This window comes from Lissotriton helveticus, chromosome 1_2, assembly GCF_964261635.1.
Source record: "Lissotriton helveticus chromosome 1_2, aLisHel1.1, whole genome shotgun sequence".
NCBI lineage: Eukaryota > Metazoa > Chordata > Amphibia > Caudata > Salamandridae > Lissotriton > Lissotriton helveticus.
Window position 1 is genome coordinate 83732978 of NC_136058.1, and position 24835 is coordinate 83757812.

Here is a 24835-nt window from a genome sequence, read left to right on the forward strand (position 1 = left end):
ATCACCCCCTTTGGTATTGCTTTCTATTATCAGGCATTTTTTTTGAGAGTTTTTTATGGAGAACATCTGAGGAACTATAGCAGAGTATAAAGTTAGATGGATATCCTTAATAATGGACTCCCAGTTGGCCAGCAGATGTTTACAACTTTGAGTCGTAAGTTTCAGACTATTGGCAGATTTCCAGACTTTATGTTTTTGCGAGGAGACTGGGCCCCATTTTATTCTCCATATTAAGTGTAGAGTTTTGTCGCCTTGTGAGGTGCTCAACATTATCTGCCATTCAAGCTTGGCTGAGCTGAGGTTCAATACTGTGCAATGTGGGAGGTGGTCGCTTCCCTGTAGTGAGAGGATTTCAAAACACTCCAGAAGCTGAACAATTTTGGTTGAGGCGAAGATGTAGTCACTGATGCTTATTACATTGAATGCCTTTGGGAACTTTTGTGGAGCTGGTGAATTTTTATCTATGTGCTCAATAGACTTGAGCCCATGTTTATTTTTGGAAGCTTTAGAGCAAGTGAGTAGGGGAGTTTGTTGGCAAACAACCAACCGAGATTGCTCCCAAATGTTGCAGGTTAAAGTCCCTGCAAATTATTATGGTCACATAGCGCTATGTCCAATTTGTCACAAAGCTGGGTCAACCTTTTCGTTCGTTCAGTGACAAAAAGAGTTAAAATAGACGTTAATCAGCAAGATCTTTGTTTGGAAGACATTTGCTTTAAAGCCATCCGGTGTGATCTGTTGTAGCATTTCATCTGAGGCTGGTTTTTCTTTGGCTTTTAGTTCCATGCCAATGAGATATATGGAGATTCCTCCAGATGGCCTTCCAAAAATATTGTTTTTTTCACAGCTTGATGTATTTCACGGAAGCCTGGGATAGTTATTAAACTTGTTGACCATGTTTCTTGTAGGCACAGTAGATCAACATTTGTTAGGAGCGAGATTGCGGCCGAGGATTTTAGTAGACTTGATAGCCCAGCCCATGAGCACAGGAGCACTGGTGCTCATGACCGAACCGTTCTGTCATGAGCACAGAAGGGGTTAGGAGAAATAGAGAAGGAGGCGAACATGTTTGTCAAGTTTTCAGGATACTTTTTAAATCAAGATAAAACTCAAATTATCATCAATGGGGAGGTGAAATTTGAGGACAGGCGGGTGGTAGAGGGGACTATCTATTTGGAAGTTAATATAGTAGCTGAAGTGGAGAGAATTGGCAAGACTAACTTAGATCCATTGATTAGGAAAACCAAATTGGATTTTGGAAGAATGAACAATTTATGACAATCCCTGTTAGGAAGAGGTGGTAAAAATTATCTTTATACCTAAAAGTCTAAATATTTTTAGAGCCATTCCTCTTGAGGTAAGAAACCAGTGTTTCAAGGCAATTGACGGGATGATCTCACATTTTTTTGGGCAAATGCTAGGCCCAGATGGGCACTTAAATATATGTTCTTCCCGAGAGTTCAGGGGGGGTTATCTGTCCCTAATTTTAAACTCTATTATTGGGCCACTACATTGGAACAGATGGCAACTCTCTTTAGGATAAAAGAGGAGGTGGGGCCTGACATTACTCACTCGCCTACCCCATATGAGCTGTTGATTTGGGAATAGGCATGAGGTTTTTTTTTTTACGGCAACTACAGTTCAGGAATTATAAAAGAGTGAGATTCAAGACCCTCCATTGTGCCTATAAAATCTGGTCCGGAGGAAAGTAGGTTTGGGTCTGTACAACTTTTATACTCCTTACAAAAGAACTCTATCTGCCAGATATCTTTTGGGACTCTCACGTAAGTCACCGGGAAGAGCGTGGCCCCTTCAGACTGGGCGATTTTTACCAGGGGAATGAATTAATCACGTTTGAGATCCTTCTGAGTAATTTTAATCTGGGGCATAATCAATTTTTAAATACAAGCAGATCCATGATTTTCTTCAGAAAAAAGGGGGTGGGGTGGGGTAGAAGGGTTATCTAGGATCAAGTTGGTGGAAAGGGTCCTGGCAAAGAAACCCCTATTGGGTCATTTTGCAAACTATTGACTTGCATAATGCTCGATGATATAGATAAGCACAATAGGTGGTGGCAAGGGAAGACGCGGGTAGGAACACATGTATTTTCTGAATCTCTGGATCTTGCTCAGTCTATTTTAGTCTCAGCAAATCTACAAGTTCAGCACTTTAAATAAAGCTTTAAGTTATACTATACTCCGGGTAAAATTGCAAAATGGGGCAAGTGTAAAAGTGTGCATTGCCTCGCTGCCAACTATGTGGCCCTGATCTGATAGACATGTTTGCAGGATGCCCGGCTGGGAGGGGGGGGGGTGTCTGATAATAGACAGACCTGTCTTTTTGGAGGCAAAACTGCGTTTAAATCTAGAAATGATTTCTCAACTTATATTTTTAGGGGTTTATAATGAAGTACTTCCAAAATGGACACAGGCATTTATGTTTATAGCAATGACGGTTTTAAGACTGTGTAGTAAAAGCCTGGTTGGTATCATACAGAGACAGCAGTTTACTCGCGAAAAGGTAAAGGTGCTTGGAAAAAGGATTAAGGGTGTGGTCACCTTTTATGGAATGGCTCTTATCGATGACAGAGGGATAGGAGGGGGAAGAACCCGAAATATGGTGGTAGGGCAGGTCAAATCTAAAATCCTATGCACTTTTGGATGAATCATGTTTTATTTAATATCTTTTATGTGATAAATAAAATTCTTTGTAATCATCGGAATGTAGGCTCTGTTGGACTCGAATAGATTGTAATATGAAATGTCTGCTTGGGTTGGGGGGTCATTCAAAACAATTCTAATAAAAATGTGGGGGGAGTGGGAACCAGAGTGTTGGTGCTCATTAGATTTCTTGTCTGCCTGGCTTTGTGAGTTTAGACACAAGGTAGGCTGGTCTCCTAGTGTGGAATGTGGGAGTGAGGCAAGCAGTTTTGAAGCAACAGGCTTCAATCAGGAGTCACTTTAGATTTAAGTAGGGTGAGAAGGGATTGTGTCTTTTGAGTCCAGTGACCATCCTTGCTGCAGCATTTAGTGTGGCTCTTAGCGGGGCTAGTTACGATTTTGCAGTGCCAGAAAGGGTGGCGTTCCCGTAGTCCAGTCTTGACAGAACCATAGCCTGCGTGGCGATTTTAACTCATTCGGGGAAAGAAGGGCTTGATTTTGTGAAGGAGTTGTAGGTTGTAGAATGCAGTCTTCCTTGTATTCTTCATGTGTTGGCTTATGCTCAGATTGGGTCCAGAGGTTTGACGGAGTAAGCTAGAGACAATTTGCAGTTAAAAGCATCAATGGTTTTTAGCCACTCTTGGACCTGGGATGGTCTTTTCATTGTTGGATAGGAGGAGGAGTTTCGTCTTATCTTGGTTGAGTTTCAGGTGGTTGTCTGATAGCCAAACATCAGCCTAAAACACCTTCAGGCAAAGGTAAGCAAGAGTTGAAGGCACATGAGATAAAATATAACCTCACAAAAAAAAAACATAGAATGGAAGCCAACAGAAATCACAACCTGCTAAAAATAGAGAAATATAAATACTCTTCAAAAAACAGAACAAAAAACAAAGATTCAAGTCTGCTAAACGAACTTACTCTATTTATAATGCGAGACAGGATATTCTTGTACAGATAGTTTCAAATACATTTTTACATAATATTACAGTGCTTTTCATAATTATAAATGACATGAGAAAGGTATTATCAATAATCTACATTATGCTCTTGTTTAGACAATACATCAGTCTTTGTAGAAATGTTTTCAGAACATAATGGTAAACAAATATTTCCATACCAGCAATAAAATGTAACATTTCAGTTGAAACAATTCTACTAACATTTTAAAATAGTTAAATGAAGGCAGTTTTAAATGTTGCGGGAGTTAGCAAACTGAAAATATACAGTTCTTCTATTTTCTTTGATAATATGTATTTGATAAGCTTTTCTGTTTCTTAGAATCAACTTCACCTGAAAACTGGTAAGAAAAATGTCTTGCCCAGCCTGGTCATTTAAACAAGCCATTAATCAGCACGTTTAATTGTTCATAGTTTTAAAAAAGTATTTCATGACCTGATTTTAGAGTGACTGGAATCCTAAATTAAGTTGAAAATTAGTACAGTTAACAATGAGTGCACATGATTATGGTTTGTAATAAACTTTTTGTTCAATTTGATCTTTCTATAGATGTCCACTTCATAAACATGAATATACATTAACAAATATAGTATCTTTTATCAGTTAGTTCACAGTTCTCAACTTTCTTTCACTCATAGTAAACTGCATAGACGTTTGCGACAGCAAACAAGGAGCTGTTCTTGAAAGCATAAGATGAAAATGTATCATTGGCAGGGTCCCAAATGCAGCGGCTTCCAATGCGCATGCTCTGATCATTTAGTTGCCCTATATGGATGAGCACAATAATCTTGTACCTTGGAATCATTAGTTCTTTCACTCTGGCTTTAACCACCTGTAAAATACAAATATGCATATTATTGTCCTCATTCAGGTGAAAAGAATTTAATTATAATTTGCAAATAAAAATACCTGGATGTTCTCATCTAAAAATAGGAGCACACACACACACACACATACGTACACACAAACACACATTTATGACCATATTTAGGTTTAATTTATTGACACCTGAGCCATTTATGGCTACTCATCTTATAGAACATACACAAAGGCAATAAACTAGTTTATGATTTGTCGTATGAGTAAGTACACATCTATCATGACTTAGGACTGCAGTTTGCCTTTCTCATTTCCTAATACAGTTTTCGTTCATGGTTTGCTTCAGGTCCACTGGACCTATAGAAAGAAGGGGGCTACTTTAGAATTTGGGGAGATGGACATCAGTCGCAACAGCACCGGTATACCCTCTTCACCAAGCTTTTGGTTTGCCTGCCCGATTTAGGTCTGGACAGACCAACAGATTGTCCATGATGGAACCTACCTTGGATCTGTTGCTGGCATACTCCTCCAATGGTGGACACAGAATAGACCATTGTAGGTAAGCCATTCGACTGTCTGTCAAACTTGCAATGGGCAGTTGGAAGACTTTATGTTGCTGTTTCTCACAGCCAGAGAGAGACAGTACAAATAAAAAATATCCCTACGACATGGGAGAAAACTCCCATGGTACAGGGCCATTAGTTTTCCATTTGTCAAAAACAAACTCCCACTTTGGGAGTTTGTTTTAAAAAAAATGTAACATTTGGTAATGTTTGACAAGTGGACCTCATGTGTGACAGAGCCATCCATCAAATTTTTCCAACATTGACAGGTACCGCTGTGACTGCATTCCTTGCCTATGCATGGAGATGTCCGCAGGGCAACAGACATCTCAAAATTTGGTGGGACGGATGTCCATCAAGGCAATGAAGTAAATTACTCTGTCACCTTGACAGACATCAAACCATCTGTCAAACTCTGGTCTAGATCAAGCCCAAAGTTTGGGTTGTACTTGTATGGCAATTTGAAGAAGCATTGGTAGAGATAGCTCTGTGATTCACAGCAAAGGCCCGTGTGCCACGTCCTTCTCACATTTCAATGATTTATTGCATGGAAAAATTGTCCTACAGAAACAAACACAACAAAAGCACAGCAAGAATGGTAGAAGAATGTAACAAACTGGTAGCAATTTCTATTCATGTTACCAAAAGTCAAATATACTTACTTCGTGTGAAAATTAGGAACACAAAGTAAGACATCAAAATGCTAAATACACGTTTAGCGAAGTAAAATAGCTCAAATGAATGGGTTTAACATGTTCATCTAGTAAAATGTCAAGGCGTGTGCGAAATTGTTTCTAAGCAGGAATGCAAAAATAAATATTTATTTAGTTTGCTACATGTAGGCTGGACTTTCATTTAACACATCAAGACATGCTGTGTATTGTTTTCTTCATTTTCTTCGATTAACAAATGCATTTGAAGAAAATAATTAGGTAAGATAAAGTCTGAGGCTGCAAACATAGGGGCTGATTACGATGGCAGACGGACTTTGGTAATTTTGTAATTAATTATAGGTGTGTGTTGTAGTGTTTATAGGTGTAAAGGGTGGGAAGTAATTTATTTTTAATTTATGAATGAATAATTGGTTGATAATTAATTTTAATTGATTTGTTATTAATATTGGTAATTGTCGAATTCATTTTAGGTGTGTGTTGTGGTTTTATAGGTGTAAAGGGTGGGTACGGTGGGAAGTAAGTTATTTTTAATTGATGAATTATTAATTGGGTGTCAATCTTAATTCATTATTTGGTAATTAATTATGGTAATTTTGTCATTAATTTTAGGTATGTGTTGTTGTGTTTATAGGAGAAACTGGTGGGAAGTAATTTGTGTTTAATTAATTAATATATAGTTGTTAATTAATGTTAATTATTTGATATATATTTGGGTAATAGTTTGTTTTTTGTGTGTTGATTTTACGTTCAAAGGGGTAAAGGGTGTGTATTAAATAAATCATTAATTATTTAATTATTAGTTTATAATAGTAATAGTTTTTAATTTAAAATACGTTTTAATTGTGTTATTTTATAGTTTGTTAGGTGTGTGTTGTGGATATTATAGTGTTAAAGTATGTGTAGTCAATTCCTGTTATTAGGTTTATTTAAAAATGATTTTTTTATTGATTATTAATTATGTTAATTATGTAAATACATGTAATTAAAAGGGTTTTGGTATTGGTGTGGTGTTATAGGTTAGGAAATATAATAAATACATTTATGTTTTAACTATTATTTTTTTGTAAATATTTTCTAGTTTAAAATAATTTCATTGTAAATGTATTTATTATTTTACTTTATATATTATGTGTAGGTTTTTGCTATATGTAATTATTATAATATGTGTTCTTTTATATGTTTAATATGTTTTATTTTTTAAATATTGTTTTTAAAAAAAAAATGTTTTTAAGTGTTTGAGTGTGAATAGTAATTTCATTTTCTCCAGTATCCAACACTTTACCTACTGTTGCAGTTTCTGGAGTGGGAATGGCAATTTTTACCCCTCCGCTATCCAGCACTTTCCCTACTGTTGCACTCACTGGAGTAGGAATAGTAATTTTTACCTCTCTGCTATCGTGCACTTTCCTCACTGTTGCACTCACTGGAGTTGGAATCGTAATTTTTACCCCTCTGCTATCCAACACTTTCCCTACTGTTGCACTCACTGGAGTGGAAAGACATTTGTTTCCCCCTCCGCTATCCAGCACTTATCCCACTGTTGCATTCAGTGGAGCGGAAATACTAATTTTTACCCCTCCGCTATCCAACATGTCCCCTACTGTTGCACTCTTTGGAGTGGGTATAGTCATTTTTGCCCCTCCGCTATCCAACACTTTCCCTACTGTTGCTCTCACTGGAGTGGGAATAGTAAATGTTACCCCTCCGCTATTCAACACTTTCCCTACTGTTGCACTCACTGAAGTTGGAATAGTAATTTTTACCTCTCAGCTATCCAACACTTTCCCTACTGTTGCTCTCACTGGATTGGGAATAGTAATTTTTACCCCCCACTATCCAACACTTTCCCTACTGTTGCACTGTTTGGAGTGGGAATAAGCATTTTTACCCCTCCGCTATCCAACACTTTCCCTACTGTTGCACTCACTGGAGTTGGAATAGTACATTTTATTATTTTGCTATCAAACCCTTTTCCTACTGTTGCACTGATTGTATTGGGAAATTTAAGTTTCAATATTATTTCATAGTTTGTTTTAATTTATTCTATTTTTTTTATATATTTTAAATTATTTATATATATACACACATTTTATTTTTTTATATCATTTTAAAGTTTTAAAATAGATTAAAGATAATAGTTTATTATTTAGTTTAAAGTAAATATTTATGTATAAATTATTACGTTTCTGTGTTTATTTTTCTAATTTATTTTACTTGTAATATTTTAATTTTTTTATATTAAATGTAGTTTATTTTGTTAAAATAATAAATATTTAATATATTTAATATATATTATTTTATTGTATATATAAAGTTAAAACAATATTTTTTACATCTATATTTTTGATTCAATATTTTTGTACTTACCGGTGTAGGTATGGGAGTCGATATTTTTGTAGTCTATTTTTTTTTCGATATTTTGGACATCCATATTTTTAACATCGATATTCTATCAGTGAACCAGTAATTACTTGTATGAAGGACGTAAAATGCTATCAGCTCCCTGGCATTCTCAAAATTTGACTGAGGCTAAAAGGAAAGGTGAAAGGCTTGAGAGGATTTGGAGGCAAGATTATTCTGAGGCTGGGAAAGAAGCTTATAAAATAGAATTTAGAATATATAAGGACTTGTGAAAGCTTCTAGGTGTATTTTTATTACAAAATTATTTCCGCAAATAACCCTATTAGAGAACTTTTTGTGGTCTACAACACTCTGGTAAAAAGCAACCAGTGTCTACCTAATGCTACCCCAATGCAAAGGGTTTGCCAGAACTGGCAGATTTGTTTAAAAATAAACTGTCTTTGATGTTATTATTATTCACCTTGACAGTGGAATCTAAAGACAGACTGAATCAAGGTGTTCACCATTTTAACTGTGGGTCAGATTTTAACCTTATGATAGAGGAGGAGGTATCTCAACTCTTATCCTATTAGGATTTTTAAGGAGTGAGACCCTTTTTCCTCTCCTTTGATAACTATTATGGGGTCGATTCCGATTTGGGTCGGAAAGCTCTCCGGCCGAGCCGGAACTGGAGTGTATTCCGACCGAGCCAGACTCCTGCAGTCCGACCGAGCGCGTACGATGTGGCCGCATGCTGCCAGACTCGGTTGGGTCGGACTCTCATAGAAGTCAATGGGAGCCGGTCGTTCGACGCGTACATGGGCTCCCATTGACTGAATGGGTACGTCTCGCACAAGGGGGCCCCCTACAGTGGGTACCTGTTGGTGCCATCCGCACCATACATGCCTGTGTTGGGGAGACCGTTGGGTCTTCACCTGTGTCCGAGTCGTAAGACTGTGGGTGACGGTGGGTCGACGCAGACTCCCAAATGCAGCTTCCCAGATATTTTGTGAGCCGGAAACTTTGGCTCGATCCAGCTGTCCGACATGTGCATTGTACTGGCTCAGTCGGAAATCATCTCCATTGCACTGCACGGTTTGCTTGCGGGCGAGGAAAACGGAGCGATTCGGACCCGGAACGGATTTGGTCGGTGATTTTGCGTTTCTCACATCGTATTTGCTTGCTCGTACAGCTGTACGAGTTGGGCGGAGAACACGCATACAGCTCGTACTTTTTCTGGCCGGATCACGTTCAGAGCCCTTCCGAGCGAGATCGGAATCGGGCCCTATGTGTAATAATTCCTGAAAGAGGGGTTTTACTACCTGCTTTTTTTTTTTAATTAGCATTAGTTACTCTGCTCTTAAAAAGTCAGACTCTAGACCCTAGCATTTCCTTAAATTATGGACCCATTTCCTGTCTTTAGTTTTTTGCAAAATCCTGGAAAGCTGGATAAATACACTACTAGCTTCTTACATTGAGGAAAATGGCGTGTTTGATAAGCACCAATCTAGATTCAGATCCTGCTATAGCAATGAAACCATACTTGCGGCAGCAACCAATGACATCTTTAGGATCTTGGATGGAGGAAGTTTTGCGGCACTCATCCTTCTTGATTTATCAGCAACCTTTGATTCGGTTTCCCATGCTATTTTACTGGAAAGGTTATTTGCTGTTGGGCACTCAGATGGTTTGAATCCTTTCTGGAAAACAGAACTCATTCCATCGAGAGGACAGCTTTTCACTCATATTTGAAAGAAATTGCTTGTGGTATTCCTCAGGGGTCGGGTCTCTGTCCCACTCTTTTTAATATATATGTTGCTCCTGTGGCAGATTTGATTGCCTCTTTTGGCTTTCAATGTTAAGGCACAATGATATAAATAATCATCAGCATGGAGGGTAACATTTACAATTCCAGCAAAAAATCAAAGACTGTTTTATCAAGGTAGCTAGCTGGATGAATGCCAATTATCTCCAGCTAAATTTAGATAAAATTGAGATTTTTATATTTGGTAATCCCTCAATCTGGTCCTCTATGTGGTAGCCCAAATTGTTAGAAGAATATCTGGAACCAGCATCCACTGGCCAAAATCTGGGTGTTATATTTGATAGGAAACACTAATTTGAGAATAAGATTAATAAGTGAATGTCGATGTGCTTCCTTCTAATGAAACAACTAAAATAGATCCTCCCTTTTATTCCTCATCTTTTTCAACAGTTGTTGGTACAAGCCCTGATTTTGAACAGATTGGACTATTGCAATGCTCTCTATTTTGTACTTCCGGACTACCCTATAAAGATGTTGCAATTTATACAGAATGCCGCAGCTAGGCTGACTGTTTGGAGGAGTAAGGTTGACTGTGTCCTTTGTAAAGATGAGATCCTGGAAATTAGTTTGGTTCTAGTATGTTCTTTACTTGGTAAGATATAGAGTTGAACACCTCTAGCTCACACTTCAGCTTCACAACTTTAACCACCCCTTTACTTTCAAAGTATACCATTCTACCATGCAGAGTGTTCCATGTTCCATTACAGCATGAAGATATGAAGACATCTCTACAGTCTTGTCTTTACTTGGTCAGGTACACTAGCTCCCTGTTCATATGAGATGCCGGGTCAAGGCCCTTTGAATGGCTCATAAGGCCCTTTACCCAGTAGTACTGTTCTCGTATACATCTGATATGTTTATAAAATATATTCCTCCCAAAGGGCTTTGCTTGACCTCAACCTGTCTGATCACAGTACCTGACTACCCGGGAGCCAGACTAGGGGGACTGTTTTTTTCTGTGGTTATAGCTCAGGTATGTAACATACCGTAGAGGAGTTACACCTAGAGCTGAATATCTTAAAATGTATTAGGGCTCTAAAAAACTATTTGTTTATAAAGGATTCGCCTGGAGCCATCGAGTATGCAAGCTGATGTATTCAGTGTTTTATTTTGCTTGCGCCAGGCCACCATGGGGAAATTGTGCTCTCTATAAAACTAATAAATAAACAACTGACTATATATAGCAAAGAGGCAAAGGACAGATTTAGATTTGGCACAACATTGCATTGTGCTGACAAGTGATAATTCCAAAGAGGACAATGATTGAATAATTATGGAGACAGCAATGTTGCTGAAGCTGGGGAACTGGGTTTGAGTCTCGGCAGGGACGCTCAACATCCTGTGATTCTGGGCAAATCACTTAATCACCCCATGCCTAACAAAATGAACGTGTCAGTCTGTAAAGCAAATGGGGCTAATGTAAAGCGATATGATACTTTCGGGTCGAATTTGTGTAATATAAAAATTTAAATCTCCTTGAAGTGTTGTCCTCAAGGATGAGCCTAGGTTTGCTTAATCATATTCACCAATCTTTTGTCGACCTCCAGTTCGATTTTGTCAGCAAAGGGTCTGAAGATTAAGAGGCAATCTCTAGGAAGTCATACTTCTGCTCACCACCCTTCTAGTCTTTTTTCTATGTATGCCTACTTTTTGTGTGTAAGCAAGGGCCTTCTTTTTGCATAGTTTCCGTACATTTTGCCAAGCTGCTGTTGTACTTTAACTGAGTGTGCCCTGGGTTCCTGCCAACCAGGTACCCAGGGCATATGTTCTTTCCCTAAACTGCATTGATACAAAACTCAATAGGCACTCTGGCCACATGTAAGTCCTTTTTAACTGATACCACAGGTACCAAGGGCACTGTGGCCAGGGAAGGCCTCTAATGCCTGCCCTACTTATTGTGCCACCCTTAGAGGCCCTGTACCTTTACACACACACAGCCCTTGCAGGCTGCGTGTTTTGGTGAAGAAAAAAGTGAAGAGTCGACATGGCACACATCCCTGTGTGTCATGCCTACAAGCCACTGACATAGGTAAACCACCCATTCAGCTGGGCGCACTATACTAGTGGTGAGGGTATAGGTGCATGAGCCCTGTACCCTTACAGTGTCTAAGCCAATTCTTAGACATTGTAAGTGCAGTAATGCCATTAAGAGTATATGGTGCTGGGAGTTTGTCATTACTACCTCCACAGCACCTTGATGGCTTTACTGAAAACTGGGAAGTTTGGTATCAAACTTCTCAGCACATTAAACCCACACTGATGCCAGTGTGGGATTTAATCAAAAATGCAGTCAGAGGGCATCTTAGAAAACAAAACGACCTAACTAAAGTGTCCTGGCTGAGTGGCTGCTCGCCAGCTGCCAACCCCGGACATGTTTCTCAACACCTGGGTCAAGAGCCTGCTACTCTCGGGGGCCTGTAACTATGTACATCCTGGGGAGAGGTGCCAAGCCTCTTCCACCATGATGAGCAGGGTCCACGAAGGGGAAGCTTCAAAGGCTTGCCGCCTTTGTGAGCTAACCCAGGCCTTTATTGCTTCCAGCAACTGGCCCCCACCGGTTCTGACCCCCACTTTGGGTGGGAGAATCGGCAGAAAATCAAGTGAGGAAGGGAGGTGCGTCCACCCATGCCAACCCCAGCCCTCAGGTGGGGGGGAAAGGTAAAGCACAACTCTCAGTCCCTGCTACTTTGCAGATGGGGGGAACAAGCCAACCAGAGAGGGGCATATGTCCCCCCTCCCACTGGAGGGTGGCATAATAGGGGGTGTACCCAACCCAAGGAAGGAACAGACCCATTGGTTCCGACCCTTACTCCCTTAAATCTTGTATTAAGTGCAACCCGGAACCTTGCCTCCTCAGACAGGAATCGACAACAAGAAGAGAAAAAGAAGGACCGAAGAAGCTGTGTTGAACTAAGCAGGAGGAGGAGGACACCCACTGACTTGGCCTCAGCCCGATCGCCCTGGCCCCCACCTCGAACTTGCTCCAGCGAAATCCTGGTGTGTCCTGCAGCCAGCAGCCCCCAAGAACCTGGAGGACCTGCCCTGCCTTCCAACCAAAGACTGTCTCCCTTGAGCACCGGATTTGCTCACCCACAGACTCTGGCACCGGCCAAATCTGCAAGTCTGCACCACTCTGCCTTCGACGCCCACGGCCCGACTTCAAGTGGCCCAACACCACGAGGTGGTCTCTCTGGCAATCCTGACCCAAAATATGGTGATCTCTGACCTGCCTCGAATCTCCGATCAATGACGGCAGTCCCTTTCTGGAGGATCCCCCGACCACGACCAGAGCTGGTAAGAAAACCTGACTATATACTAAAAGTGAATCACTCACCTTTTGCCTAGGAAATGTCTCAGTATGATATCTATGCATAGCACCCTGAATAGCAAAAGTAACTTCAAAAGTAATCTAAAATGTAATGTGCACAGTAATCTGTAAAGTAACTGAAAAGTAATTTCAAGCTGCTGACTTACCTATAATTCAACAAACTGTATTTGAACCTATATTCAACTGTAAATCACTGCATAAGATTTTGCAAAGTATTATGGGCCAGATGTATCCAGCTATTTTGCATACGCAAACGCTGCGATTCGCAAAAATAGTTTGTTTTCTAATGCAAAATAGCATGTTCCAATGTATGACAGTTATCCATATCGCAAAATCGAATTTCGCAAAAATTACGATTTCCAAATTTGTGAAGCAACAATTCTGCGAAAATCATTTGGAAATTCGCAATTAAAGTCTTAAATTGCGAATTTGCAAAAATGGTGTTTGCAAATTTGCGAATTCGCAAAAGAATGTATGAAACAGTCGCAAATTGTGAATAAGTCAAAAATTGCAATTTTGCACCTGCAATTTACCACCAACTCAGGGCAGGTGGTAACCAGGTGCAACCTATGTAAACACGCCCAGAGTGCCTCAGTGTCTTTCACAATGGCAGAGCTGTATGTCATAGTGAGGAGGATGTGGATTCAAGCTGCAGCCCAGAGAATATAAGGAGAAAGGAGTGCATTTACAGAGTGCGCATAACCTTGTTTCAGCAGACAGAGGAAGAAATCCATGATAAATATAGACTAGACTCAGTAACTATACTAGACCTGAAGGCTGACCTACAACCAATACTGGAGCATCAAACCCGCAGGACCAAAGCCATTCCAACACATGTGTAGGTCCTCTGTTCACTGTACCTACTAGCATCAGGGAGCTTCCAGGGGGTGATAGCTGCAGCAGGAGGGGTGTCCCAAAGTTGCCTTTCATCTTCTTAAATGCTTTCTTGGATGCAATGGTACAGAGGATACACCATTATATCAGATTCCCCACGATACAACAGGCATTGCAGCAGACCAAATTGGATTTTTTACCAGATAGCACTATTCCCACATGTAATTGGGTGCATTGATGGGACTTGTAGTCATCTGTCCTCTCTCAGATAATGAGTACGTTTTCAGGAACAGGAAATCCTTCCATTCACTCAACATTCAGGTCAATTGTAACGCCAAACACATAATAACTGACATAGTGGCCAAATATCCTGGCAGTACACGCGATTCCTTCATATTTAGACTGTGGAATATACACACGTCTCACTGAGGGTGAATTTGGCGAAGGATACCTGCTAGGTAAATGCATGTTACTCACTCTGATGGACTCATTAGATCTGTAGAAATAGGACAGTGATTAACCATATCATATGCCTTTCATCCTGGAGGTGACAGTGTTTATGCTGTGCGCTCCTTCATCCTCACACTATACCTCAATCCTTCTACTCAGAGTGAGAGGAATTACAATGCTGCACACAAGTCTACGCGCAATGTCATAGAGCAGACATTTGGACTACTGAAGAGTAGGTTCTGCTGTCTACACAAAAGTGGAGGAGCACTGCAATATAGGCCAGAGACCTGTTGCAAAATTGTGGCCACTTGTGCCATGCTCCACAACGTAGCCACAAACAAAGGCATACCATTGAACCTCACAGATTCAGATGAAGAGGAGGAACCAGGTCCACGTCTCAGACCAGCAGGAGGAGTAGGTGCAGCAGATGGTCGACAGAGACATGATGAAATAACACGCAACTGTGTTTTAATTTACCTTACCATTAGGTAAAATGTATTCACACATCTTACAAGTCACAACTTATGTGTGGCTTTTGGTGTTTAACATGCTATGTACACAGTCCATGCACATTTACATGACTTCTGCATGTATGCCATGGGTTACCTCACCCATTTGAATGACTCGGTCACAACACTGTCTATTTCTTGCGCCCACGCAGAGCACTTGCACGGTCAATGTTCACACTGCCCTCCCTTCATGAGGCTTCGGATGCTGTTCTCTGCCTCACACTACGCCGTCTGGGTTCAGTCACGGGTGGAGTAATGCTGCTGCGACAGGAGACCTACTCACTGTCCCTTGCACCCAGAATACCTGTGCCAGCTATGTTGGCTTTTAGTGTAGTTCCTATATTCCCAATAGGCTCTGCGCATTGGAATAGTGTATTCTGTAGTTTAGACATAGGACTGAAGTCAACTAGGTCTCTACCGAATATACTAAACCTAATTGTGTGTGTGCCAGCTAGCTCAGAGGTCACTAGAAACTTTCTCGAATAAACAAGAAGGGATTAATTTCCGACAACCGCTCAAAACATGACAACTTCGTTTCCCAAGAATAAGAAATATATCTCTAGAGTCGCGGAATAGGTAGTTATTTCACTCAGTCAATCGTGCATGCTTCGTTTCACCAGAGGTGCAGAGAAAAAGAGAGACAGGCGTTTTCAATAAAAGGGTATTTATTGAACAGTCTTCTTTCTCAAGCATAAGAAATGAACTGCTGCAATAGTAATACTGGCGGTAAAGTACAAAGCATACAATACGAAGAGTATTATAAAATAATACTGTAAAAGCATGATATGGTTTCTAAGCCATAAAATACCTAAAATGCATAATATACATACAATGATAAATAATGACTAAAGGTACTCAACTGGTGCTTCTAAAATACGCCTACCCTGGTGTACCTAACCTAGGTCTAGTACAAGGGAAGAAGTAAGTAAGGTGTTGCCTAGTTTTAGTATTATTTGCCAAGAATCTATTCCAAGAATTCTCTTAGGGTCTAATCAGCTCCGTACCTTGGTTTTAGAATGTAGGAGGTCTTGTATCTCTCTCTCTCAGGGCTCAATTTCCCAGCAACCCGCAAGTGTAGCCTGGAAACACTGGAGCTGGATTTCTCGACAGGAGAAAGTACAGCGTCTCTTAGTGTGTCAGCTGGAGGGTCGGCTTCCTTCCGCACTTTCTGCAGCAGGGCACGTCGTGCAAGTAGATAGTCGAACTGCTCCAAATCACCGTGTATTTGTTTGGGCAAGTGTGGGCATATTTATACCTTGAAGGTGCCGAGTTTGACGTAAGATTGGACATAATTACGTCATCAGAGACTTAATTCTCTGAAAACTCCATGATTTCTTGGATAACTTAATATTCATGAAGGGGGAAGTCCCTGACTGCTGAAGGCGGGTTTTTCCAAGAAATCGTTGTAGATTTTTGGAACTAGTGGAAGTAGCCAAGCTGTATTAGGACTACTTGAGCCATGTCTTAATATGGTTGTGATTTCTATGCCTATATAAGGATATGGTATTTTATACCTATATAAGGGCATGAATCGGGAAAATTACACTCGGGTCCTAAAAAGCTATACAACAGGCTGTCTGTAGCTGTTCAACTGCAGTGGTGACCTGCACCAGCCCCTTGGCAACATCCTGCCTGCAGTGTGCCATTTTAACCTGCACAGACACAGTGTGTCTGGAAAGGACAGCTGTGGCATTGCACTGACGGTTGACTGCCTTGGTGTAATGATCCAGACAGCTAATTAGGCGTTGCTTTTCCCTGCATCTGGAGGCATGGTCCCTCTGCTTATTGGCACAGAGCTCTTTGATGGCTACGGTCATGTCCTTCATGCTGTTTGAAGTAGCCTTACTACCCTCTGCCACAGTGTTGTTGAGCCCCCTGATGCCATCCTTGATGTCAGTCAGATTGTGATAAACAGACACCAGCTGCCTTTGCTTTGGCCGCATGCTTTTCACTTGCAGCCGCTGCACTTTAACCATTGTGCCCTCCAGCCCAGAAAAGACAGAGGATTCCTCTCCTTTGTCAGCAGTGTGTTGTGCCCTTGGTCTGCATCTTGTGCGACTGCTGTCGCTACGCTGCACAGGAGAATGGTCATGTTGAGGCTGTGCCTGCTCTTCGGGCCTCTGCTGTGGCTCATCCTGAATGGCTTTCTCTCCTCCCTCCAACTCCTGTAGTGGAGCCACAGTGTAACGGCGTGGTCTTGGTGTAGGTGTTTTCTGTGTTGTGTGGTCTGACTCCTCTCCCCCTGCCTGTTCCTGTAGCTGTGGCGCCTCATCAATTGATGTGCATACTCTGCCAACTTATGGTGAACAAAGCAAACACAAGGAGATGATGGACGGAGCGCTGAAACTTTTCATACACGCCCCCAGTCACAGATCTGGGTTGAATCCATCATCATTCTTTAGCTCACTTCGCCACCTCAGTTCAGACCCAGCTATATGCAAATCAGTCTTGACCCTGTGCCTCATGGAAACGGTCCAGCCTGAACTGTCAAGCCAGGTCTTCCCTGAAACCAGTCCCAGGATGCTTGTTTCCAGTCCTGGGAAGACCTGCTTGGCAGTTCGGGCTGGACTGTTTCCATGAGGCACAGGGTCAAGACTGATTTGCATATAGCTGGGTCTGAACTGGGGTGGCGAAGTGAGCTAAAGAACGATGATGGATTTAACCCAGATCTGTGACTGGGGGGATGTGTCTAAAAGGTTTCAGCGCTCCGTCCACATCTCCTTGTGTTTGCTTTGTTCACCCTAAGTTGGCAAGGTATGCCCAGCCGTGGATCCCTTGCTCACTTTACCATTGGATTCAAGCTAGCCTGGCGGATGAGGGGTGTTACCCCGAAACCGATCACAGGATGCTTGTTTCCGGTCCAAGGAAGACCTGGCTTGGCAGTTCGAGCTGGAGTGTTCCCAAGCTACACATAGTTAAGACTGATTTGCATATAGCTGGGTCTGAACTGGGGTGGCAAAGTGAGCTAAAGAACAACGATGGATTCAACCCAGATCTGTGACTGGGGGTGAGTGTCTGAAAAGTTTCAGCGCTCCGTCCATCATCTCCAAGGACATTTGGCACTCTTGCCTGATACGATTCATGGTCTCTGCCAACTCAGGCTTCAGGTGTGTGAAATCCGTATTTCATTCTTCGTAATTGCAGATTTGCTAGCTACCAGAAATTAAACCGAAGGCATGTTGAAAAATAAATATACACACCACTCTAATGATGATTATATCAATTCAATTCAAAAGTACTTTATTCGATTTTTTTTGTACAAAACCATAAAAGTTCATAAGACAAGATATATTTCAAGCTTTCAGTTAAAAAACATGTTACAATATACACTGGTTAAAACAAATTTTTCATAACATTAAAATCCATCTATTGCACGTTGGAAAGAGCATCATTCGAGGGATTTACTTATACAGTTCTATATATCCAGGCATTTTCTATACTTCTTTGAGCTTTTGAAAAAGCCGGTCACATGGCGTATACAATCGGATTTTAACAATTGTAAATACAGTAGGGCAGGGCGATCTTGTACAAATTGCAATCTTTTTAAAATAGGTTTAAGATAAAAAGCCCTGGGGAATTCATAATGTTTACAAAAAAATCATAAAGTGCAGCAAGTCCTGTGGAGACAAATTCTCGCAGCCACAGGGTGCTATCACTGTCCCTCTATGACACCCCCTTGGGACTGCTATTAAAAAGTGAAACAAATGAAACCTAAACCTAATTAGTAAAAAACGCTCATAGGCTGGTAGTGGCCAAAGTAGGTATGGTTCCTCGCCTGGCGAGGTTTTGAGCATCATATGGAGACGTACATTGGGCTTCAACAGGTCCTTTTCCTGCCTTTCCATTATTTTTCGTGTAGTGAAGGACTGTTTAATATATGCTATGTCTTTTCTAGTGATTCCTTCCGGGTTTGAAAACAAATCCAAGCGTCCCTCCTTCCCGAAACTAGTTTTAAGGTATTTCATCCAGGGAATCTTGGTCATACAATCTAGGCTCAATATCTCTTTTAAGAGACTAAGAGTTAGGCCAAGCTGTTTATTGAGCCAGCATTGTAGCCAAAAGGTAAGGGGACGCAAGGACAGGGTGTCACTGATAAAAGGCATACCGGTCTCTTCATGCACAGACATATTCGATGTCCCCTGTGGGACACACAGGAGCTGTTTTAGGAATTTATTTTCGACCACCTGGAGACCCTCTAGGTTACAGAATCCCCATAGTTCGCTTCCATAGGTAGCTATCGAGATGCTCTTTGCACGATAAACCTTCAACATGGCCCCCACTGGTCTGTTGCCCATTCTCGCAGCAAAATCAAAGAGCGCTGCGTTAGCCCTTATAACTTCTCCCCTTTTTTTATTCAAGAGTAAGGCCCAGTTCAGCTGATGATCCAAGAAGACACCCAGGTAGGAAAAAGAGGTACACGAAGGCACCCTGGTGCCATTTACCCTAAATGGGTACTTTTTTTTGCTCCTTTCCCCACCTGCATCACGTAGGATTTTGTGTTATTTATGGATAGGTCGCGACTAGCCATAAACCTGTGAAAGGCGTCAAGTTTTGTTTGTAGCCCTTTCGGGGTGCGGGCTAGAAGGACAGCATCGTCCGCGTACAGCAGGGCGGGCAGTCCCCGACGACCCACATAGGGGTAATCCGCCCCTGTGTCAACCAGTGTTTCTTCAGGGTCATTTATATAAAGGTTAAAAAGAAAGGGGGCCAGGATGCACCCTTGCCTGACCCCCCGACTAGTTCTAAAATTTCTTGTTACCTTGAGATCCATGGTGTATCTAACGTTTGCCTTTGTGTCTCTGTGTAGATCTTTTTGGAAGTTCACCAGATGTTGCTCTACCCCCATGGCCTCCATGGACTGCCACAGCTTTCCCCGGTTGACACAGTGGAAAACCGAGGAAAGGTCCATGAAGGCCATGTAGATAGTCCCAGGACGTGACAGGGTGTACTTGCCCAAAATCAAATAGAGGTTTAGGCATTGGGCCAAGGTTGAGTGCCCTGTGCGGAACCCATACTGGGTGTAAGAAATTATCTCTTTCTCCTCCGCCCAGGTAGTCAGCCTCTTTAATATAACGCCCCCTAGGACTTTTACAATAGAATCAATTAAGGAAATAGGCCTGTAGTTTAAAGTACTGTTTCGATCTCCCTTCTTGAATACGGGTACAATTGTTGATAGTCCCCAGGAGGATGGACAACCCTTTTCCGCTGCGGCATTTCCCACTGCTGTCAGAATTGGGGCCCAGAATAGGGGGCTAGATTTAAATAGGTCAGGAGGGATGCCGTCTGGACCAGGGGCCTTCTTGTTTGAGAGGTTGTTAATTCCCTCCATCATTTCCACAACTGAGAACACCATAGAGGCCAACCCCAGCTCCTCTTTTGGTTGGGTTGGACATATAACAGTATCCTTAAAAATTGTGGTAAAATGGGACACCCATTCATCCTCCCTGATATTTGACCCCACTTCTTTAACCCCTGACGTTAAAAAAGGTGAGCGGTTAATTGTGGACCAGAATCTTGAGCTGCTTGCTAGAGTCACAGGATCTAAGAGCTCCTTCCAGAGCTCATTTTTCAACTCCTTTTTCCTATTAGCCAGTACACTTTTATAAATTGATCGGAAGTGGGCGGATCATGGATCTATCCCGGGGAGTTTTAAGGGCCTTCTTCAAGTCTCTGGCTGATTTAGACCAATTGTGGCAGAACCATTAAGTGTCTCCAGATGGGGTTTTTCCCCCCGGGGCATGTAACATGATTCCTACATAAAGGGCTATGCTTTTGAAGGCTTTAAGTACTCCTTTACCCAAGGGTTCAGTGCTAAGGCAGATTGAAAGTTCAGCAGCCCAATCTTTTTTAAGTCTATCAAGGAAGACGGGCGGTGTGACCTGATTCCATTTAATGCATCGCCCTCCATTTATAGGTTGCAGCATATTTCCTCCTACAACTTTATCCTTTTTTTTTATAAGGTTCCCTCCTAACAACACACAGACTGGATTGTGATCGCTGTGTGCGCTTGGTGTTATACAGAAGGCCAAAAGGAGGCTCATAATAGTTCTAGAAACTAGAATAAAGTCTATAAAGGTCTCAGGACTTCTACCCTTAAAAGTAGGTTCCTTTTGTGTGGATAGTGGTGGTGCAATACTCATGGTAAACAAAAGGTCATGCTCATCTAGTATAAGGTTCAGCGCATTTCCCTGTTTTGTGTGTTCAAAGTGTAACCCCGTTATCGTGTGGCAACCCATTGTCGCTAGAGTATTTAACATAGGGTCGCCGCAAGGGTGTACATTGAAGTCGCCTGCAAGTAGCAGGTTCCTTCTTGTTGGTCCACGACACTGAGTAATAAAATTGTGCAGTTCAGTAATCCTACATCCCTCGCCCTGGTTACTTGCGTTATAAAAGTTTATCACACACAGGCTGCTGTCTTCTTTCCCCAAGATAATGGCCTGGATGTTTCTGTTACCTGAGGAAAAGGCCCTTATGCTGAATCTTAATGCCAGGGAGGTAAAGATGGCTAATCCTCCCGATGCACGGCCACTGTTTGAGCTTGTTGCTGGAACACAAAATGATTTATAACCCTCCAATGAAGTATTACAGTTGGTGGCCCGTGTCTCTTGGAGACAGATGATAGAGTGTTTGCTTACAAACTGCACCCATAAGGGGTCTAAAACCTTTCCTGACAGCCCCGCAACATTCCATGAGAGAACATTAAATTCTGAGTTAGCCTCTATGGTCACACGAACAGGCTTTCTAGGTGAATCAAGTTGAGTTGTTCCAAAGTGGTTAACCTCACCGGAACCTTCATCTACTGATGCTGCAGTATTATTAGGGATAATAACAACAAGGTTATTAAAACCTCTCACCGAACTAACCAGGGGTAAGGGATATACGGGCAAGGTGCTAGAACCGTTATCAGGGGGGTAGCTAGATGGGTTACCACACTGTCAATCGCAATCATTAAGGCCCGAGAGGGCATTAAATCTGTTTGTGACCACTATATCCGGGAAATATCCAGGTCCACCCCTCATTTGAACTCCGTTGGACCTCAGAGGTATTGTGTCCCACTCATCTGGTCCTCTAGGGTAAGGTGGTTTATTAGCGAACATCCTGTTCCTATTGTTGAAGTTGCTGAAAGCGCCCTGCTGCCCTGGTCTATAGAAAAACCCAAGGGGCAATATTTCTATACCCTGTCCCCCCAGGGAAGTACCTCCCGCTGCTTCCCTAAGTATCCTTTCCACTGGTACCGGACTGTTAAAATGTATTACTATACAGTCTCCATCTCTGGTTTTCCTAGAATATCCCAGCCAGGCTTCTCGTCGGGCCATAATTATGTTATGCGCTACCATATGGCCTCCTACAGTATTTCGGGAAAGCCAGTGTGTGACCTTGTTTTTAATCTGGGAAAAATCCTCTCTTTCTCCTTGACGGAGAGGGGGAACATTTCCGAGGACTATCACTAAGGGGGTACTTTGTGAGGGTAGGTCTAGGATAGTTCGATTACCCACACCCTGGGCCGACTTATTGGTCTGTATGGGTCCATTAGTCAATAAGGCTGATTGTGTGCCCTCATCCTGATGTGTCTGGGGTGCCCCCACAAGAGTGCGACTTCCCTCTGTGCCCTGAGGTCTGTCCTTTATATCCACTGATCTATTATCCCTGTTAGTCAAAGTCCCTTTTTCTGTTGACATTAGAGGTTGACTGGGGATGGATGCGGGGTGTTGCTTAATATCAATCCGTTTGCTTAGGTATATAGCCTGTCCCCCCGACCTCTTGTTGTCTGTTAGAGAGTGTAGCAGTTGGGTATTATCTGATGTGGCCTGTTGTAACTTACCTAAATTTTCATTAATTATTTTCAGTCTCTCAATGAGGGGGAGCATTAGGGACTTTAAAATCTGTTCCACCTGCCCTATCAACTCACCATCTCCCTGTACAGTCATTGGCAATCTTTTCGTAGACTGATATTGGCCATTTTTCAGCAGAAGGGGAACGCTCTTATTTTGGGCGGAAGCGGCGGCCTGTGTGTGGTTTTGTGTGCCCGATGGGTTAGCCATTGTGTTTGCTAGTTTGGGGATCTGTGCCCGTTTGCCTTTCTGCCCGCCCCCACCCCGCTTTCTTTTCCCTGTTAGTTTGGTGTTTGTGGATGTCGTTTCAACAGTGGGGCATACATGTATCTTCGTGGGGGGTGTCTTACAATGCCCACTTTCCTCGTGAGTAGTATTACTATTCTGTGTATTCTGTGTACTATTCTCCAGGGTAATGATACTTTGTGTATCCAACCCTATGCTAATCTCTGGCAATCCTAGATCAACAAGACGTTGACTTATTCGGTTTTCAGGGGTTGTGCAACTCTTGATAGATCCCAAAGAGGATCGTTTGGAGAATATTTCTAGTGAGAGCCGTTTTTCGGTGTCTACTATCTCCCGGTCAAGGGCGGCTGCTGCCCGGGTGATATAATTATCTAGAGTTCCGATAAGGCTTCCACCGGTGAATTTAGATGTTAGCTTTACCCCTTTATCTGATTGTGTGGACATGTTTAGTGATACAGCACGTGCTTATAATAAAAACAAACAAATAGCGAGTATTTTAAACATATATCAGCTCAGTCCTTTAGTATTCGCAATCGTCTTAATCACCTGCATTTACAGTCACACCGATGTTCAAGACCTTAGGGGGGTGGCCCAACCCGGCCTCCTCTGGCCCCGGACGGCCACAGACGGTCCCGGCCTTGTCCCGGGCTTCTCCCCGCGCGCTCCCGCGCCACGGGGGAGGAAGTGCTGTTAAATCGCACCTGAGGCTGTGGGCGTGACGAGTCCGGACCAGGTGTGCGGCAACAGAGAGAGTCCTGGGACTTGCAGTCCCCCAAGGATCGCGGTAGGTCAGTTCAGCTGACAACAAGGGAGGAGCGCCTCTCCCACTCAGGGCGCTGTGTATAGGATTCTTCTCCCGCTAAATTTCACCAGTTAGAAACTTGATTTTCAAAGGGTGCACGCCACAAACCACCTCCAGCGCTGATTATATCATTCTGCACGCTTTTGTTACATTCTCTCTTGTCAAAATATTTGGGATACTGTTTGTGGTTGGTCTACACTAAAATCTTTCAGTATAAGAATCCATACGCCTTTATGATTGTGCTGAGCTGGGATTTAGGCTGCAGGGGAGCCCATTGCTAATCCGCTGAATCTCTGGCAGGACTGAGTGTCAGCCCCAACATGGGCCCTTTTTCATGTTACATATGAGGGAGAAGGGTCATGGTACAGTCTGTAATGAAGATAGCGATTACAATCGTTTCAACTAGACATTTTGACAGACTTGGTCTTCTGTTTTGTGCATTACTAAAGACTCTGTCATGTTACTGAGACTTCTATAGGTTTATGCAAGCATCATGAATTAAAAAATGTAGCAAAGTGAAAATAACAGGCATAGCAGAGTGTTGAGATGGCAACAAATGTAAATGTTATGCATGTTTTTGTATATTTTACCTCGGAGATGGTCTTCGTCATTTGCCTACATAGTTCAGCTTCATATCTTTCTTCTTGGAGATAACTTGTAAGAACATCCTTTAAAATGTTGTTTACTGTGGCCACAGGGAAACGTTTAGTAGGACCTATTAAAAGCAGCGTATTGATAATATATGAATGGCATTGCGGACTGTATGCTTTACGTACAGTTTAAAGATGTATACATTGAAGTCAGTTAAAGGATATAACAAAGTAGTTATTAAAACATAGCTGATGTGAATATGTTATGCATTCTGAAAATGTTCTCCTAGGCAAGAGAAAATACCCACAAAAAATGACAAGAGTAAGTAACTGGAGCAAGAATTCACATAATTAAATTTAGAATATTATTATAATACCTTTAGGATCATGATCATTACCAATA

The 24835-nt window shown here is 42.0% G+C and overlaps 1 protein-coding gene across 1 annotated transcript in view; it reads right to left on the minus strand.

The window, feature by feature from the left end:
* Positions 1-3563: 3563 nt before the first annotated feature.
* DYNLT5 (dynein light chain Tctex-type family member 5) overlaps positions 3564-24835 on the minus strand; it is an 82502-nt gene continuing 61230 nt past the window's right edge. Inside the window, exons 4-5 of the mRNA XM_078673430.1 lie at positions 24433-24557; positions 3564-4452 (exon numbers count right to left, since the gene is read on the minus strand). Of these exons, the coding sequence (XP_078529556.1) occupies positions 4249-4452; positions 24433-24557 (329 nt within the window). The 3' untranslated portion in view covers positions 3564-4248. The remainder of the gene's footprint in view (positions 4453-24432; positions 24558-24835) is intronic.